Raw genomic sequence first — 18,264 nt, 5'->3', positions numbered from 1 at the left:
CTTCCTCACACACAACAACCGGCGGGTGTAGAAAATAAAATAACTGAACTTCAGACCTCAATCGATGTTTCCGGAAGCAAGAGCTAATGTTACCTACTACGTGCGATCCCGCTTTGCTCCCCTGCGGTCAGAGGACCTTACAACGCTTTTACTCCCACACGGCTCGTTCCTGCTCCGTGCCGCTGCTGTAACGCCAACACCTGCAGGTCGCCCGGCGCCACCCGCATCCCGCACCACCGTCCCGCGCTCGGGCTGCCCACCCGTGCAGGGCGGCCACCAGGCTGTTCCTCCGGGAAAAGCAGGACGCGAGAGGAGTGTCAACGCGTTCCTGTACGTACTGCAAACGGAGAGGTGTCACGGTCACTATTAAAGCAGCTCTGCTGGCAGCTGCCGCGGCCTGTCGGCCCCTCGAGCAGCTACACCGCTTCCAAGGCACGGCAGCAGCACCTGAAGCCCGCAGCTGACCAGAACACACACGTTAGATTCAGGCAATTAAAATGACATACCAGCTTACGAATGGGGAAGACTGGGGCTCATTTCCATTTTTATTTCTTTCCGTTGCAGGTGGCTGTGTAGAAGTCAAATACGGTATCACACAGGACACAGCATTTACGCTATGGTTCATTACAAGTTCTTTTACCAAAACTGCAACACCATGACTCAAAAAGAAAACCACCCCAAAAAAATCAAACACAAACCCTAATCAACCCCCTACTGTTCACTTCACCTTGTCTTTACAACGTCACTGGCAAAACAGCATCTAGAATCAGTAACATCAAGCCCATCAGTATAAAATACCTGATTAACATATTCTTACTACAGTCTAGAGGGACATTGCTGCGACTCAACAGTTGTATTTTCTCAAGAACTTGAAGTCAATTTCTCTGTAGAATGCCAATATGAAATCACCTTTCTCCCCCTCGTTTTTGGTTATGGTTTGCAGACTAATGATCAAGGTCTTAAAGGTCTTGCAATTCTTGGCAATACAATATTTGAGAAACATCTGTATGCAACAGAGGTTAAGTTCTAAGTTAGCACCTGCGCAACGAAAAAAAGGGGCGGATCAAGAGCAAAATCTACAGCTGACCATAGAGGAGGGACAGGCCGTTTTTAACTAAATGGAAGCCCAGCGATAGGTACTTCAGTGGAAGGTACTATGAGAATTTCATGTAAAAACTAAAATCAAATGGTTGCTTGTGTTTTCTTGTGTGCACGTTTAATTTACAAAAGCTTTTTTTCAATTTCTAAAGCAACTAATTTAAAAGTAAATCAGCTTTCTGATTTAGTCAACATTCTGTAGCCCTCAAGTACAAAAATATAAATACAAACTGTTTAAACAGTATCTTTAATGAGATTCTGGCAGTAGTTATCTAACAGGACACATCATGTAACAGGTCTGCCACTGAACTTGCTTAGAGTAAAATCAGCTTCAATATGAAGCTGTTAAGGTATCAAAACCCTGCTTTTTACATGCCAAGTATCTTCAGCAAGTGTGCACTTAAACACAGCAATGAACTTAACTATAAGAGTAACTAAGTACATACATGAAACTCTGCATGTGGAACATAATTCATAGAACTGGTTACAACAAACGATTACCTGCATTTCGTTAATTTAAAAATGGTACAAATCATGCAAAACAATTCTAAAGATAATGCAAAGAAAGCTCCCAGTGTTTGCAAGAAGTATTCAACTAACCCAAAATTATGTTAAATGAAATATGCATATTTACTAGCAAAGAGCTATCACTATTTCAAAGAAGCAGAGGTAAAATCTTCAGGTTTCGAACGTCAGTTATACTGCAAAATGTCATTGCTCTTGCTTAATGCAGAAGCACATGCTTAGAAGCACAGAACTGCTTATTCAGAAGTCTGCTGACAATAGTTCTGGCTTCCCTAGAATCAGAGATGCTGCGTGGATCAAGAATAGCAGATTTGCAAGAATCAAAGGCAAAGGCACCCTATGCAGTCAGCCAAAATTGTAGCATTCCCTTTCTCGTAAGCATGAAGATGGTAATGGGGCAGATCATAAACATTTCTACAAAGGCAGCATTTTAAATGTTATCATTAATTTCCCATTTTGTAAATGCCATTAGCAGACACCAGCATGTAATAGTTTATGTATAATATTAACCTGCAGGATGAACTTGGGATTTTCTTTGTCCAGATTTACAAATAAAGACTATTACTAATGCTTTAAAAGACTACTCTTACTATCTAAAAAGTTCAACTTTTATTTTCCGATATTTTACATCTCTGCTGGACTACCATCTCATACGGTTTCAAACATCTAACACTGCTTACTGCAATTTTATAAAAGTTGTACCTCATGTATTAAGCAGCAGGCAATAACAATGGTCTTTCCCAGCACAGCTGCATCTGGCTGGCTACTGAAAGATTATGAATATTTCTAGAACACAGGAAAACTCATGCAGTTTGGTAAAGTTTGCTGTCATTTCACAGTTTAAGTTTCCTTCAGTCATTGCACTTCTGTTGATAGTCTTTTTTTATTATTATTATTCCGAATCCGAATTTGAACCAGCAATCTTCTTTTTCTTCTTTTTACCATGTTTCTTGTGCTTCTTTCTCTTTTTTGCTTTATCCTAAAAAATAATAAAATTAAATTGAAGCTATTGTATAATAAAATTGCCATCTATGAAATTCTGCTAGTGCAAAATGAGAGCACAGAAAGGGTATCTTAACAAAGATTTCCTAAGAGATTTCTGTAAAAGCCTATTGAGAGATCACAAAAAGAAAATGTGTATTTTACCCAGTAATTTGTACTATTAATAAGCAGTCTTCAATTTATCTCCATCATGGTCTGGCTATTTCACACCCCTTATCACCATCACTATTACATTTTCTAATCTTTTAGATGATTTTCAGTGCTTTATAGATTTCTGAGAAAGTACTAAGGAAGTGCTTTGACAAGCAGTGACAACTTATATATGTGGGAGTAACTAGAATGTTTACAGATTCTAAAGTAAGTGCTTGCTTTTACTGTGCACAATTAAATAGTTCAACCACATTCGGCTAGAATCTCCAGCACTTGCACATCATTTAAAGTAAAACAATTAAGATCTCAATTGTAAATATGAATACACTCAACTAACCCTACTGGATTCAGTCCTGGAGTTATTAACCTGATCACTGTAATACAGAAGCTGAGAGATGCAATTCTGTCTTTTTGAAAGCAGAATTTGAACTGGAATTTGTAAATAGATGTGACATTATGTAAGCAAAAAAAATCCTGGTATGAAAGCTTTGTATCACTAGAAATTTCATGGCAAACAACTTATATGATTATGAAAAACCAAACAAGTACTATGGACAATGTGTATTATCACTGACACTCCTATGCTTGTATTTTTAGGTGACTAATGTAAACCTTCCCTTCACGCTAACTCATCTAGACAGCTGAGATGTCCGATTAGGAGCACTGCTGCTGACACAGGAGATAGAAAGATACAGACATCTCTGGCAGACATTTAGGATCTCAGAATCACTATATTCCTAACTGAGGATCCTCAGGTGTATGTCATGAATTTGAGTTGTATATACATCACTGCTGAACCTTCCTCTCACTTTTACCAACAGAAACAAATCGACAAAATTAAGAAAAGTAATAGGTTGTTGACAGCTTTTTATTTGGTTGGGGGAAGAACTATGTTCGTGTAGATGTTGCAGCGATTACATCCTAAGGCCCTTTTCACGGTCTGGTAGAGGGGGCTTAGCATGGAAGAATTATGCACGACACTGACAAAAAAGCAGCACTGATGGCTGTGTGGCAAACTGCTACCCTACCCAATACCACACAGATGACTAGTTCTAGTAGGTTGATACAGTAAAATATATGCTACAGTAAGCGTTAAACTTACACAAATCTCAAATCACGTATCTCTGTGAAAAATCCTTCCTTTAATTCAACAACTGAAAAAGTGACTTCAGCAGGTAAATAGAGAAATTGTTAATTTAAATTCATGTGACAGTAGACTTTTGTGATAAGACATCTGTATTACTGAAAAACGTGAAACTGGAAACTAATCAAGTACAGAATATTTATACCCTAAGACTACAGTATGTGTAAGAAGGATACTTGCTGTTTTCTCTTTTTCCTCATTGTTTTTCTTCTTTTTCACTTGCACCTGAAAAGAATTAAGTCTAATGTAATGGGAAAGCAGCTTTGGAAGTGCTGTTTTAAATAAAAGTTTGAGGTTTTGTTGCATATAAATTAATGATGGCACAACAGTGGTAAAACATACTGAAGAAACACTGGTTATCTGTTCTGTGCTATGTTCTAGAATACACATTACCCTATACACATATGATTTGGGAAACACACTCCGCTTTTAATACACAGCAGAACAAGACACAGCAGAGATATAAAGGTAAAATTACTAAGCCAATAATGTCACAAAAATTCTTAATGAAAAAAAACCACATTGGAACCTTCCCAAATGCTGTAATCCTACAAGAATACAAATCCTCAAAGTAGATATACACAAGGGTGAGAGTAAGGTTATTATGTTCAAAATTTTCTAATTCACTAGAAAAGGGAGCCAAAACATTTTAGACATCTTCATTTCTCTCTTATGATTTTGAATAGATTGGCAGATTTCTTGTGAAGGACACCACACCAATCACTTAAACCTCATTTCATTGAGCTCTAAAATATCCATTAAAAGTTGAAAGTTTTCAAGAAAGTTAATTCTAATTTACTTATAAGTAATAGGAATTGTACTAAAAATTCTAGTAAAATTTTTTATTAAAAGATAAAAAACCACAAACAACTTTGAATGTGCTGCTCTTGAATTCAACTGCACAGAGCAGAACAGTTTCAACAACAGATTAAATCTAAGCTGGTTTGTTCATTCACTCATGCGAATCAGTAAGCTAAAGCATTATCACATCTGAAACTGAGGTTTCATACTGACCTCCTCTGTCTGATCTGATTCTGATAAGGAGTCTGATGATAAAGGTCCATCACCGCGATCGGCTTTCTTCCTTTTCCTGTGGTGACTTTTGCCTTCCTACACAAAGTAATGTATTGGTGAGTTAAGTCAGGCCTTTCAAATTTTGTAGAACTTCTGCTTAAAACTTAAAATTGAAATATTATTTCTAAGTTGTGAAATATTGTTAAATATTGTTGACAATATTGTTGACAAATTACCCTACCAACTGTTAAAATGCTTTTAGTGGAAATAATCCTTTTTCTGTATATTCCTTTCTCTTGTTACCAAGATACAGCAGCCTTCTATAAGCAAGAGCAATACTACTACAGTATAGTCTCTTATTTTAAAGAATAACACATGAAGGAGTAAACGTTTGAAAATAAAATGTTTTACCACTTCCAGATACTGAGTAAATGAAGATGTCTCAAAACGCACATACAAATGTTGCGGTTTCAGACTCTTGCTTTGTTGATTAAAAGAAAAAGCTCCCTCTATATCTGTCTCCCATTGGGAAAAGCTGTCCCTGCCAGCTGCACTTCAACACTTTATAATCTCGGTACATTGAAAGGACAGACTTTATTTTTACAATCTTGATGCTGCATGACTGCTCTGATGAGCTACTTTTCAACTCCCCCACCTTTCCTCTGGACCAGGCAAGGTGTTCCTAAGACTGAAGCTAGTTTCTTCCATTCGGTTTCTAAGGCCAGAAACTGAAAACAATTTCTTGCTAATCAACTTTTTGCAAGGTACGATCACACATCTCAGTTGTGCTATTTAGTCTATTGTAGGTACCACAATCCTTTCCCAAAAGTACTCAGGAAAAGCAGACATGATGCAACACATTTGAGGAATGGGGGATCTTCAGGTAGAAGACCTCTAGTCCCCAAAGGCCCTTTGCTTTCAGAGGATGTGTGAAAGCAGCATTACAGTAAGGGGTTCTGGTAGACACTTGGTCTTTGAATCAAAGCTACCTAGAAGTTAAAAGGAGTTGATGGGAAATGGAAACTCTGTGAAATGGAAGCAACAGCACAGAGGGTGGTGATGGAATAAATGTATTGACACATTCGCCTTACACAACGGAGAATTTGTACATCAAAGTCAATACTGTTGACTGGGATGGTAGAGGCCAATGTGATAAGAGAGGTAACTGGAGAGAAAGACTAGGGAGGACTCTGAAAGCATTGTTATTTCTACCCTACGTGTAAACTAACTTAGGTCAACAAGATTATGTGCATTAAACAGAAGGAAGTCCTCAGATGTGTGGACAAAATGGTGAGGTGGCAGCAGAAAGGAGAGAGGGTTTTCATGCTCAAAGATAGAATAAGATAATTTTTTCTTAAGCTAATATACATTTTTCTCTGCAATTTTTCAAAGCTGTCATAAGTACAATATTTGCAATTATGACTACATTTAGATAAATATATCCTCTGCTCAACATTCCTTAATTTACAGCAACCAGCCAGTATCCTACCAGGCATGCCACTGAAATATCACCACACGTATTTTTAGCTCAATGTGACTGCTCATGATAAAACCCAAAATAATGAAATGCAGCTGATCTACTTACAGCAGATCAGATAGTTTTTTCATTTACCTTCATAATATGAACAGATCCAGCAGTTTCCACTAACAAGAATTACTAAAACAGGAGCTGATCCCAACTAATAGTCTAAGTCAAACTGGGGTACTGAATACCTTCTGACTGTGTAGCTTTGGACAGAAAATTTCCATAGGTGCACTTTTTTAAAAAAATCTTTACTATTGAATGCTTCAATGTACATATGTAAAATGCAGTTCTCATGCAAGTATTTAAAGAGTAAAAATACCTTCTCTTTTTCATAATCTTCTTTTGACCTTTTCTTTTTTGTGCTGTCCTAAATAGAAAGGAAAACAAACCATGACGAAACTATTTCAGGAAAAAGACTGAAATCCCAAAAGCTGTTTGACCCATTGCCTTTTTCAGTCTACTGAAGGTCGTTCTTCAGAGTTTTTCTTTCTACCTTGCAGTTAACAGGAAAAAAGTCATAGTTTTGATGCAGCTACTAATTTCTTGAACCAGCAGCGTAAAAAGGTCTTTATGGAAACAGGTAACAAAGTCCTTGCAGTACATGTAAAGAGCCTCTGGAAAGGGTACCAGCTATCGCTACTATAACCACATAAACGTATGTCTAACATATAACAGTCTGGAGTTCTTATTCTCTCTCTAAGCCCATCTCTGCTGAGCAGGCAGGAATTAGGAAGATACTTCCGTGGAGTTTTCCGTCTTCCAATTTCAGCAGTAATAGATCTGTGTCCCTTTATGTAGCAAAAGTTTTAAAAGTTCCATTAGCACAAATTCCTTACGTTTATACCACACTGAATTAGGTATTCCAGTGAAAGCCTGTGATAAAGTCTACACATAAAATCCTAACAACTTGCTATATTATTAATATTTAGGCAAGAAGTACAATTACCATCCAGTGTAACACAGAACAATGCTAACATATGAGAACAAATTGCCTCATGTATCTTCTCTGCTTTTTTATTCATTGAGTAAGCCCGTATATCCACAGTCCACAGATACTTGGAAAGGCAATATTTTGGCCACTGATAGCCTGTAATAGCTGTATTTTCACAGACGGTGTTCAATTAAATAGCATATTCACAAGAATTTCACAGAACATTAAGTGCTAACGTAGTAGTAAAACTAAACATTTGAGCAGCACAAAAGCTGCCTATGTCTGAACTCAGAAAAATAGCTAAAAGTTGTTGGAATAAAGCATGTTCTTTTTCTAAGATCAAATTATTTCTGCCAGGCATTGTGACCAGTGGAGGTAGATTCCTGACTGCATCTGGAAGATACAAGTGCAGCTCAGCTACAGAATGCATGGTTTAAAATTTGGAAGATAAAAAACCCCACCCAGGTAAGTGAAAATCAGAAGTGTGTATGTCTTTATAACACAGATCAACAAAACTTGCCAAGGGTAACACATCTGCATATTTACCTTGCTATCCGACTCAGATGCAGAAGTTGAGCTTGCCGAAGATTTCCGTGAGGAGCGGTACTTCTTTTTCCTTCTTTTCTTCCCTTGCTTTTTATCCTATCCACAAATATTGTAGGAAAAAAAAAAGAAAAAAAGAATTTATTCTCACTAGAATTAAAGACTTACATTAAATGTAAAGAATAGGGAACACCAAATTCCTACATGTTAGCATGTTCTCTTGAAGGAATAAAGTACACTACAGTCAGACTCTCTTAAGAGGAAGACTTTCATAACTCCCCTGCATTGAAATAATGGTGAAAAATCCAGGTTCTCTAGGTTCTGTTTATTATTTAGATGTGTGCTGTAGAATCTGATTATCTGTAATAAAGATTTTTGCTAAAAAGTAAAAATGATATTTTTGCATTTTTATGATTAGATGGGGGATTCTATTGAGAAAATATACAATTCAATGTTAAAACAGAAATTGATCCAGTTTACAAGCCAGGCACCAAAAATTTATAGTCCTCAAAGAAATTCTTGAAGAGATACATGTCTAAAATTCACAACTTTATATGTATCAAATGCATAAAAAATAGTTTTATGCGATCCAAGCCCTCAAACAATATTCTAAAATATATTACCAAAATCTCTGTTAATAAGCCTCATTAACAAAACATATTAGATTCTATTAGTTCTTACCTCATCTTCTGAATCAGATGAACTGCTGGAAGAATCAGAGCTTGATGAAGAAGAGGAAGATGAAGACAACTTGACCAAACACAACAAAAAGTGAAGCTTGTGAGATGCAGCATTTTGTCTGGCAAATATTCTAAAGTCCCTCCAAACCCTACCTTTAAAGTTTATTCATTTGCAAGGTATTATCAACAAAATTTTACTTCCAAGCAGCTCGTCTTGCAGATTTTATTTATTAAAACTGTAAAAAGTAACTTCTAACATTTTTAACGATATCTATTTAAAGCTCCTTTCCTCCCTTTAAGCAGAAGTAAAATTCTGCTTGTACAGAATGTACGCCACCCCTCTCAAATAAGTTATTTTAACAGCTAAATTAAAATTAGTTATACTCTCTCTTTCCAAGAGAACTTGAATGACAAATAGGAACAAACCCAAAGCAAAAAAAAGCTCAGAAAACTGAAAATTTTGCTCACCCTATTAGATTTCTTCTTTTCCTTTTTCTTTTTCTTAAAAATAGAATAAAACAAATGTTACTTTGGCATGATGTTCTTCTGCTGTGTATTTAGGTTTATGTACTTTGATGATGGCTTTTAAAATGTATTTATGAAATTCTGTACTGGCAGCATCGATGATAAATGCAGTTCTGAACACAGGCTGTAGGAAACTGAAAAATAACGTACCTCTTTCTTTTTGGAGGAACTCTCGTTTCCACCCAGTAATTTCTCCCTGTGTTTTTCCAGTTCCTTCCTCCAATTCTGAAAAAAAAACAACAAAAAACCAAACAGAAAGAGTGACACAAGTGTTATTTCCAAATAGCTCTTTTTAAGAGGCCTTTTTCGAAATCTTGTCCTCTACCTGGTATTATAGCCTTCACAAAACCCACAGAAAATAAACAACATCTAATGTTAACCAAGGCTATAATGCATTTGATTTTACAGAAGAATAATATTCATCAAAAATACCATGTTAGTTCACACCTTAATGTTCAAGTTTTTTGGATTTAGGACTGTGGAATTTATCTTCGAGGGTGTTAATTACGGTATTTTTACTTTTGTATCACAGTGTTCTTGCTGCAGCACTTCAGAAGGCCAGGGTACCCTACCAGAAAAACTTCATAGAAACACTCTTACTTTTGTTAGGCCAAACACACTGCACACATAGAAGTCTCCTCTCATTCCTCCTTTTCAATTCCTCACAAGGTCTTTATGTCTACCTAAAATCCCCTCTTCAAGAGCTTGGAAATATCCAACCTGCCCCCATCAGACTGAAAGGCGGCTAGCTCCAATCTGTGCTATTCCTGCTTCCTGTCAGACACACCACATGCTCCCTTCTTCATTACTACTATTCCGATCCTCCCTTTCTTCACAATGAAGCCACATTGGTATTGTATTGGCAAAGCAACAATAATCCACATATTGTGCTGAAGGGACAGAAAAAAATTGGGAATTAAACAAGATTATACCTGTGCAATGCAGTATGATACACAGAAACCCAAGTCAGCATACGGTGAATTAGCTGACCAGTGCTGCTGAGCCCAGATACACTGCTGTGTGTCATGTGCTTCCATGGTCCATCTACGCAATACTGCGGTGGGTCGCGTACTTCGATATACCAGCTACCCAGAGCTACCCGAGGGGTCTGTAACAACAGCCTGTGCTTTATTAGGCAGGTGCTCTCTTTAAATTATCTGTCAGTAAAACAGGAGAGAGCGCAACTCATTCAGAGACTTGTAATCTTTTCAGCTTTCAGAGATCTATCCTTCAGAGCTTCAGGAAGAACTCGTGGCCACTTCACTATTTGCTGCACCCCCTCCTACCTTTCTGCCATACTGAAAGGCTGTTATCTTCTATCTATGCCAGTTTCAATTATTTCATAATAAAGCAAAGATAAAAGCAGGAAAGGAATAAAATACTAAATCAAACTCACCAAGCGAAAATTGGCAGAGCACAGAACAACCAGTCCTCTCAGAATAGCACACCATGACCCTCCAAATACCAGTATAATTTCTTAGGCAAAAAGGTAGTAGCAGGAGTACTACGGGTACTATACCCTTCCAGTAACAGAGCAGGAGCATAATCTACTTCAACTAGAAACTCACACACAGTGACGGAGACTACAGCTTGAAGCTTAGCTCAAGATACCAGAATCCAAAAAGGAACAGGAACAGTTTAATTCATTGTATACTAATTTCTTCCTACATACATAACAGGACTTACACGTGAAACTTTTACACTGTGCTGATCTCCAGTAGGTACTGAACACAAGCATCAGAACGGTTGCATTTATAGCAGGGAACCAGCATGGAATTAATCATCTTAGGATGAGAGAGAAAGTGCTTTATAGTCTTATCTGTGTATTGAAGGCCATTCTTTGTGCCTTCTCCCATATTAATATTATGTGTACGTTTCTTGCCAAAGACACATTTCCACTAATACACGTTTTTAAAATATATTCGGATCACATGACCTTAAACAAGAGAAGATTAGCCCAACAGACTTCAGTTTATCATACTGGAAAGTGCATGAGTTTCATTTATTAATATAAACACATGCATTTGTAAACTGTATTTACATTTTTGAAAACTTAAAAAGTTCTATTCAGCAGCAGTTGTCGAAACTTTTTATATAGTGTTTCTCTTAACTGAGAATAGCTCTTCACTGGTTAAGTGGTAACCTTAACTTCTGATACAAATGAGACAAAATATTTACTCATTGAAAGCTTGAGTGAAGTGAAATGTAATGGCTACTTGGTGCTGTTAAAGATAATGGAAGAAAAGTAGTATGTAAGATATGAAGAATCGAGTACTAACATACTAATAACATTACCAACCTCGTTCATCTTTTCTTCAAACTCAGCCAAAGCCCTGGATCCTTTCTTTTTCTTTTCTAGTTGTTCTTTCACTTCTTCCCTACATAAAAAGGATGATAGATCACAATTTTCACAATTAAAAATACCTTCTTTGGCATCTAACTTTTTGTAGTTTTTTTTCAAGTTTAACTTTGGCTGAACTTCCAACAGAAAGAAGAATGAAAGCATCTTAGATGTTATGCATATTGTAACCTAACCGTAATAACTTAAGTATGGTAATTAAATCCCTCTGAAAGATCTAAACCTAACTTTGTAATTAGGTGAACTGTTCTCTAATGTCTAATGAGAGGAGGCAAAATGGACTGAATGTAAAGTAAGTTGTTGATAATCTCAAAGCGATGATTTTGTTGGGTAAACTGTGTTCTGTGAATATACCAGCAAAAGCTTTTGCTAGAGATTACTTTGTTTAAAAATTATAGATATCTGCAGGCTTTAGGTAGTAGGATTTGTGAAAGAGGTAAAATGACTGATGTTTTCCTCTTCTGAGAAACTGTTGCCAAAACATTTAAAGACAAACAAGAAATATGCAATTCAAAATGAAATACTATTGTTTTTAAAAGAGGAGATTAAATACATATTTGAAAAAGAACACCCTGGCCAAAGACAAGGCATCTTTCAAGATGTATTACTGGGGAGGAGGTAGGTACCATTGTCATCTTAGTAAGAGGGACCAAATCTTTCTCTCAAAAGGTCAGAAGGACAGACAGACAACTGTTGCCACTTACCATGTTGGTCTTGGCCTGTTCAAGTAGTCCTGTATCGTTGGTCCTGAGTTTTGGGCAGGACCTCGCGCTCTGGCCATAGCTATGGGATTCATATACGCCTTGAATATGAAATAACAAAAAGAAATATAAAATTCACTAGCTGCGCTGTGATATCAAAATCTGTCCTTTTTGTTCTTCATAGGAACTTCTTCTCGCTTGTTGAAAAATAATTCTGACTTGTTTCTAAAGATATAAAATATTTAACTAAACCAAGTTGATTCTGTCTGGCAGAAAGACTCAGGTATGTGCTTTCAGTTAGAGACTGGCAGAAAGAACTCATCCACAAAGAGACTATGTTGCTTACAGTAATTCCCCTCCCTGAGCAATGATTTTGCAAACCGAGTACAGTATCACAACTGCTGAAATATTCTCTCTGGGACAAGTGATCCTACTATGCCTTTAAAATTCTGCTCAAATTCATGACAGTAGATTCAACGAATTCTGCATAAAGTTTCTTGCTGTAACACCAAAACAAGCAAGTGGCGATGCTGTGCTACAGTCATGCATGTGTGAAAATTCTGTGATTTAGGGCTATTTTAAGGAGGGGGAAATTTTATTTTTTTTTTAAAATATCTTATGAGGTATTCCATTTTTCAAACCCATGCAGCCTCTTCACATTCACCCTAAAAATCTAACAGTTTACAAAAGATTAATTTAAAACTTAGAAACCATAACCCACCTCAGCAATTAATGAAAAAACTCTTAACTAGCAAACAATTATTATTTTTATACCAATATTTTACTTATGCAAAAGGAATGTACATGTACCCCCTTATCTCAAGGGCTTCTACCACTACATCCTCTCAACATGTCACAATTTACTTTTGCAAAACATAACACATGCTGTTCTTACTGTCCACAGTAAGAACACTGACCCAACAGTCAATGATTAGCTTTAGTTGACCAGCTCAAGATTTTTTTTTTTTTTTTTTGAAGTACAACGTTTTGTAGATTCAAAATAAAGATTTGACCATACGCACAGTAGCTCTTACATGCCGGCACTGCTTTTTATCAGGCCATAAAGTAAGCATTTGGAAACCACCACGCACAGCAAGTGAACATTTGTGAAAGCTGTCAAAAACCGCGGCTGCCGCCTCCTCTCTTGTTCCCCCTACTGCAGAAGCAGTGGACACTGCAACACTGAGTTTCTGGACTGGACTGTGAGCAGGCTGATGGCCTGCAGCTCTTGGGACCACATTTGGTCCTGGAAAAGAGACTCTAGGCTCTGCCTGGAATGGGGCAGCAGGCCGGAGGGAAACAGTCTCCACACGGAGTTTGGCTCATGGTCCATCAGCTAGACCACACTGAAGCAATCTGAGGGGTCTTTCAAGTGGACCATTTTTTGACTCAGGTTGACTTTGCAACTCTTAACTTTGCGGTCTGCTGCCATTTCTTGGGGCTTTGCTGTGTTCCTTTACTTCACACAAAAAGGGACTAACTAACATGGGCAGGTAAATGCTGAGGTATGCCAATTTAAACTAGTTGAACCTCAGCTTGGCACCTTCTTTTGTAGCCTGGTGGATGTATGCACTCAAATAGTTACAGCACTTAGAGATAAGTATTCACATTATTAACTCTAGCATTTCATTATATGACAAATAAGTATTTGCATTTGAATTCATCTTCAAGTAGAAAATGAGCTCCTTTAGCAATGCTGGAAGAGAGTATCTGAACACTGTTTTCACTGAACAAAGGTAATTTCAATGTACTAGATCCACTATAGAAAACAACAGCAACGTGCTTAATCACTTGGCTTACTCCAGAGAGCAAAGCAAGTCAAGTCTTTCCGGTTACCATTCAACAATTTATATCTGAAAGGTCTATCTTCTTACATAATTATTATACCCAACGTTAAAATTTAATAGAAATTAGCTACCTTCTTACCTGAGCTAACCCGAAACAAACACCTTACCACCTCCAAACAAAACTCACTACCTGCAGAAGAGGCTAGAACTGTCAAGTGTTGTTTTTCTACTTCCCCAAACTGATCCCAGATAAGCAGCTAGGAAGCTTCCTCCATTCAAGTGGCCTTCTTTAACTTTCTAGAAGCAAGTGCATAATGACCGAATACTGCTCTATATACCACGATTAGGAAATATATACCACAATTAGGAAACTGATGTCTTAAAAGACGTTCTTGCAATTTCAAACAGGTTTATTTATGAAGAATTACTTTATCAATAAACATTTCTTAGAAGTATTTAGGCTACTTTGCCAAACTGCACCTCACTCGCCAGAGAGAGCACAGAAATGCACCCTCAGTAAAGAAAGTGCTTGTCTGCACATTCATTTTCTTTTTTTGGCAGTTTGCTCAAGCAGTTATTAAAAGGTATCTGTTGTATAGCTTTCATGCTTATGAAAAGCATAAGGCTCCAGTCAGCTAGGGTTCTTCGGGCAAGCAATACAAGCTATTACTGCCTTGCAAGTATCCTGCAGATATGAAAAACCTAAATTTATTTTCCATATCCAAACTGTCAAAACGATGGTGTATTTAAAAAGGGTCATGGGAAAGAAGCAACAGGTAGGAAGCTTTACGATCATAGAACAGAGGTGAAGGGTCCTTCCTATATTATAACTTGTCTGTGCCAGCAGCTGTCATAGCATAATGAACGTTATGTAAGAATGTAAAGATTTGCTGGCATTGGTAGGTGCATCCCAACTGTCTCATTGAAAGAATATAAGACACCCAAATAGACCCAAAAACATTATGGGAGGGCAACACATTTTGAGCACAGGCCAGGTCTTGCAGTCTAACACTGTCCACACTTTCTCAGTACACTTATTTTGATGCCTCAATAAAGTAATCAAAGGCCTTTATACATTATACAAATACACATATACAAACTATGTCCACCATGTCTATTTCGTATTATTCCACCAAGGTAAGCAAAGATATTTCCCTGAATGGATCCGAGTATGAACTCCTAGCACATACCAGAGACAAGGGGGGGTGGGAGGTGGGGGTGTGTGGGTAGGGAACACTGTGACTTGGTTTTACTCGTAAAGCTCATTAATTGTAAATTTACAGTGCCTAAAGGAGTTATGAGCATAAGGTGAATGGCTAATTGCTATTAAAAAGTTTTCAAGAAAAACACGAAGAGGGATGAACGCGGTAGCAGTATAAAGTGAGGTCCTGCCGCCGGGTGTGTAGGAGCACATTTGCGGCCGCCCGGCGGCTGGCTCCGAGGGTTCGCACATTTCAAACCGCTCCGGTACCGCGGAACGCCAAGTTTAAGGAAATCCGGCTTCGCGAGGAGCGGAGCTACTTCAGGGAATGCTGCAGCTCCCACGGGGAACACCGTAGTTTTGTAAGGACCCGGCCAGCATCTTGATCACCTTCACGCAGCAGATCACAAAGCGGGCACCGGCCACGACCGCCGCCGGCTCTGACAAGGCGGCGCGGCGCGGCCCGGGGGCGGCGGGGACTCGCCCGCCCGCGCTGAGGGACGGCCCGGCCCGCAGCGACCCGGGCGGCCCAGGCCCCGCTCCCCGCGGCGCCCACCGCGGCCGGGCGGCCCGGCAGGGCCCGGGCCCGCCTTTGTTGTCTGGCGGCACGGGGCCCCCCGGCCCCGCCGCCGCGTACCCAGCCCGCGAGTGCCTCTCGCCCGCCGAGGCGCAGGCCCGCCCGAACGGGGCCCCTCTTCCCCGCGGCTGCGGGGCGGCGGCCCTTCCGCCCCCGCGCCCGGGGCACGGCAGCGGCCGGACGGGCCCGCCTAGGCCGCCGCGGCTGCCCGCGCTCAGGCAGCGCCCCGCTCCCCGCGGCTTCCCCAACGGGGCCCGCCCGAAGCTGCTGCTGCCGCCGCCGCGGCGGATCCCGGGGGCGGCCGCCGCGCCGGCCCGGGCCCCGCCGCCACCTCCCCACCGGACCGCCCGTGCTACTCACCACCCGGTTGTCCCGCTTCCCCATGGCGCCGCCGAGACCCTGCGCCGCCGCCCGCCGTCGCCTCGGCCCAGCCCGAGGCCTTCTCCCCGCGCCCGGGAAGCCGCGCCGCAGCCGCCTCGGCCCCGAGCAGCCGCCGAGCTGCGGGGAGCAGCGATGGCGGCGGCCACGCAGCGCCGCCTGGCGGGACCGCGCCGCCACCGCGGGCCCTCGCTGCCGGAGGGCTGTGGCCGTTAGCGCCCCGCCTCAGCCGCGCCCCGCCCCTCAGCCCGGCGGCGGGGGGGGGGGGGGGGGGCGCAGTGGGGAGGGGGGCGGCGCGGGGGGGGCGGGGGCCGGTGACAGGTGCTGCCGCGGAAGTGCCACCGCCCGGCCGCTCCTGCTCTGTCACGGGGGCGCGAATGACAGAACAAGCCAGCACCGGGCAGAGCCGCAGGAGACGATCACGCCCTGGGGGTACGAGTGGCAGACGTGGGTGCCCAGGTTGTTTTTAATTCCCTTTTCCCAGTGCGAGGAAAGGGCGCAGCCAGCAGCAGGTGTGCAATGCGCATCAACTGCGGCCTTCGCGGCTGGTGCCGGTGTGAGGGTTTGGCTTCTATGGCCTGTTGGGGAGGGGTGGGCGCCACCTGCCCAGGGGAGGCAGCGGCCAGCCGGCTTGGCCAGGCAGGCCTCACACCGGTGGGCTCGGGGGGGTGGGGGTGTGTGTGTGTGCAGAGTGACACTGCTCACGCCATCGCATCCAGCTGGGGGATACGCCAGCCAGCCAGAGCAGCGGTGTATGTTCCTTAGCTGCCTCCCAAGATGAGTACCAGAAAGCCAGCTGTCCCCGGAGGGGTGTGTGGCTGTGGTGGATCCTCCTGCACCCCTCCGGGGACAGCCACACGCTCGATTCCCTCTGCAGTGCCCGTACACCGCACGCGCAGCACGGGGAACGAACGGGGAGAACCGGAGCTCCGTGTGTGGTCGCTGGGCTGTGGTCCTAGTGCAGCTACAGAGACACGGTGGGATAGCCTGCCCAACTGGAACACTGTCATGGATGGCCGTGTACTTTTTAGGTAAGACAGGCCAGCAAGGAGAGGCGGTGGAGTTGGGTTTTATGTGAGAAAGACGCTGGAATGTACTGAGCTGTCCCTGGGCGTGGACGAAGAATGAGTCAAGAGCGTATGGGTAAAGGACTAAGGGGCAGGCCAACATGGGTGACGCTGTTGTAAGTGTTTGCTACAGGCCACCCGGTGAGGGAGAGAAGTCGATGAGGCTTCTTACAGACAGCTGGAAGTAGCCTTACGATCACAGGCCCTGGTTCTCATGGGGGACTCCAAACACCTTGATATCTGCTGGAAAGACAACGTGGCTAGGCACACATAGTCCAGGAGGTTTCTGCAGAGCACTGATGACAACTCTTTGACATATGTGGTGTAGGAGCCAACGAGGTGAGGTGTGCTGCTGGACTTGTACTCACAAGCACTGGAGAAGGGAGGACTTTCCCTTGGTTAGGTAGGATGGAGTTATAGATCATTTAGGCAAACTTGACACCCACAAATCCATGGGCCCTGATGGGATGCACCGCCAAGTGCTAAGGGAGCTAACAGATGTTATTACTAAGCCACTCTCCATCACTGAAAGGTCGTGAGAACACAAGAGGGGCCTGAGGGCTAGAGGAAAGCCAGTGTCACTCCAGCCTTCAAAAAGGGCAAGAAGGAGGAGCCAGGAAACTACAGGCCAGTCAGCCTCACCTCCATCCCTGGAAAGCTGATGGAGCAGCTCATCCTGGACATCACCTCTAAGCACGTGGAGGAGAAGAAGGTTATCAGGAGCAGTCACCATGGATTCGCCAAGGGGAAATCATGCTTGACCAATCTGAAAGCCTTCTGTGATAGAACGACTGGCTGGGTAGACAAGGGGAGAGCGGTGGATGTTGTCTACCTTGACTTCAGCAAGGCTTTCGACACTGTCCCCTATAGCATGCTCATAGGCAAGTGCAGGCAGTGTGGGTTAGACATGTGGACAATGAGGTGGATTGAGAACTGGCTGAATGGCAGAGCCCAAAGGGTTGTGATCAGTGGCCCAGAGCCTGGCTGGAGGCCTGTAGCTAGTGGTGTTCCCCAGGGGTCGGTGCTGGGTCCAGTCTTGTCCAACTTATTCATCAAT

General features: G+C 41.8%; 1 protein-coding gene across 3 annotated transcripts; it reads right to left on the bottom strand.

Moving 5' to 3' along the window:
* Positions 1 to 520: 520 nt before the first annotated feature.
* On the bottom strand, positions 521 to 16,293 carry FAM133B (family with sequence similarity 133 member B). Of its 3 annotated transcripts, XM_040592486.1 has the most exons (12): positions 16,123 to 16,293; positions 12,201 to 12,298; positions 11,437 to 11,515; positions 9,288 to 9,362; positions 9,081 to 9,113; positions 8,614 to 8,682; positions 7,936 to 8,031; positions 6,778 to 6,825; positions 4,934 to 5,029; positions 4,096 to 4,144; positions 3,878 to 3,941; positions 521 to 2,602 (listed from the first exon to the last, which is right to left on the bottom strand). In XM_040592486.1, the coding sequence occupies exons 1-12, from the start codon at positions 16,144 to 16,146 to the stop codon at positions 2,479 to 2,481; spliced, it is 855 nt and encodes a 284-aa protein (XP_040448420.1). In that variant the 5' UTR covers positions 16,147 to 16,293; the 3' UTR covers positions 521 to 2,478. The 3 variants fall into 3 exon arrangements, with proteins under 3 accessions (XP_040448420.1, XP_040448421.1, XP_040448422.1); XM_040592487.1 differs by lacking the exon at positions 3,878 to 3,941 and having other exon boundaries at positions 4,100 to 4,144; positions 16,123 to 16,292; XM_040592488.1 differs by lacking the exons at positions 3,878 to 3,941; positions 4,096 to 4,144 and having other exon boundaries at positions 16,123 to 16,292.
* Positions 16,294 to 18,264: the final 1,971 nt, after the last annotated feature.

The sequence above is a fragment of the Falco naumanni genome, chromosome 4 (assembly GCF_017639655.2).
Source record: "Falco naumanni isolate bFalNau1 chromosome 4, bFalNau1.pat, whole genome shotgun sequence".
NCBI lineage: Eukaryota > Metazoa > Chordata > Aves > Falconiformes > Falconidae > Falco > Falco naumanni.
The sequence above is the reverse complement of the archived record's forward strand: the minus strand, read 5'-3'. Positions and strand labels throughout refer to the sequence as shown.

What these genes read in the sequence shown, in the direction of transcription:
- FAM133B (XM_040592486.1), bottom strand. Translation starts at nt 16,146, where the DNA reads ATGGGGAAGCGGGACAACCGGGTG. An exon ending in AACAGGCCAAGACCAACATG is followed by an intron (nt 11,516 to 12,200) that starts GTAAGTGGCAAC and finishes CTTTTTATGTAG; the next exon opens with GGAAGAAGTGAAAGAACAAC. An exon ending in CATCTGATTCAGAAGATGAG is followed by an intron (nt 8,032 to 8,613) that starts GTAAGAACTAAT and finishes ATTTGTGGATAG; the next exon opens with GATAAAAAGCAAGGGAAGAA.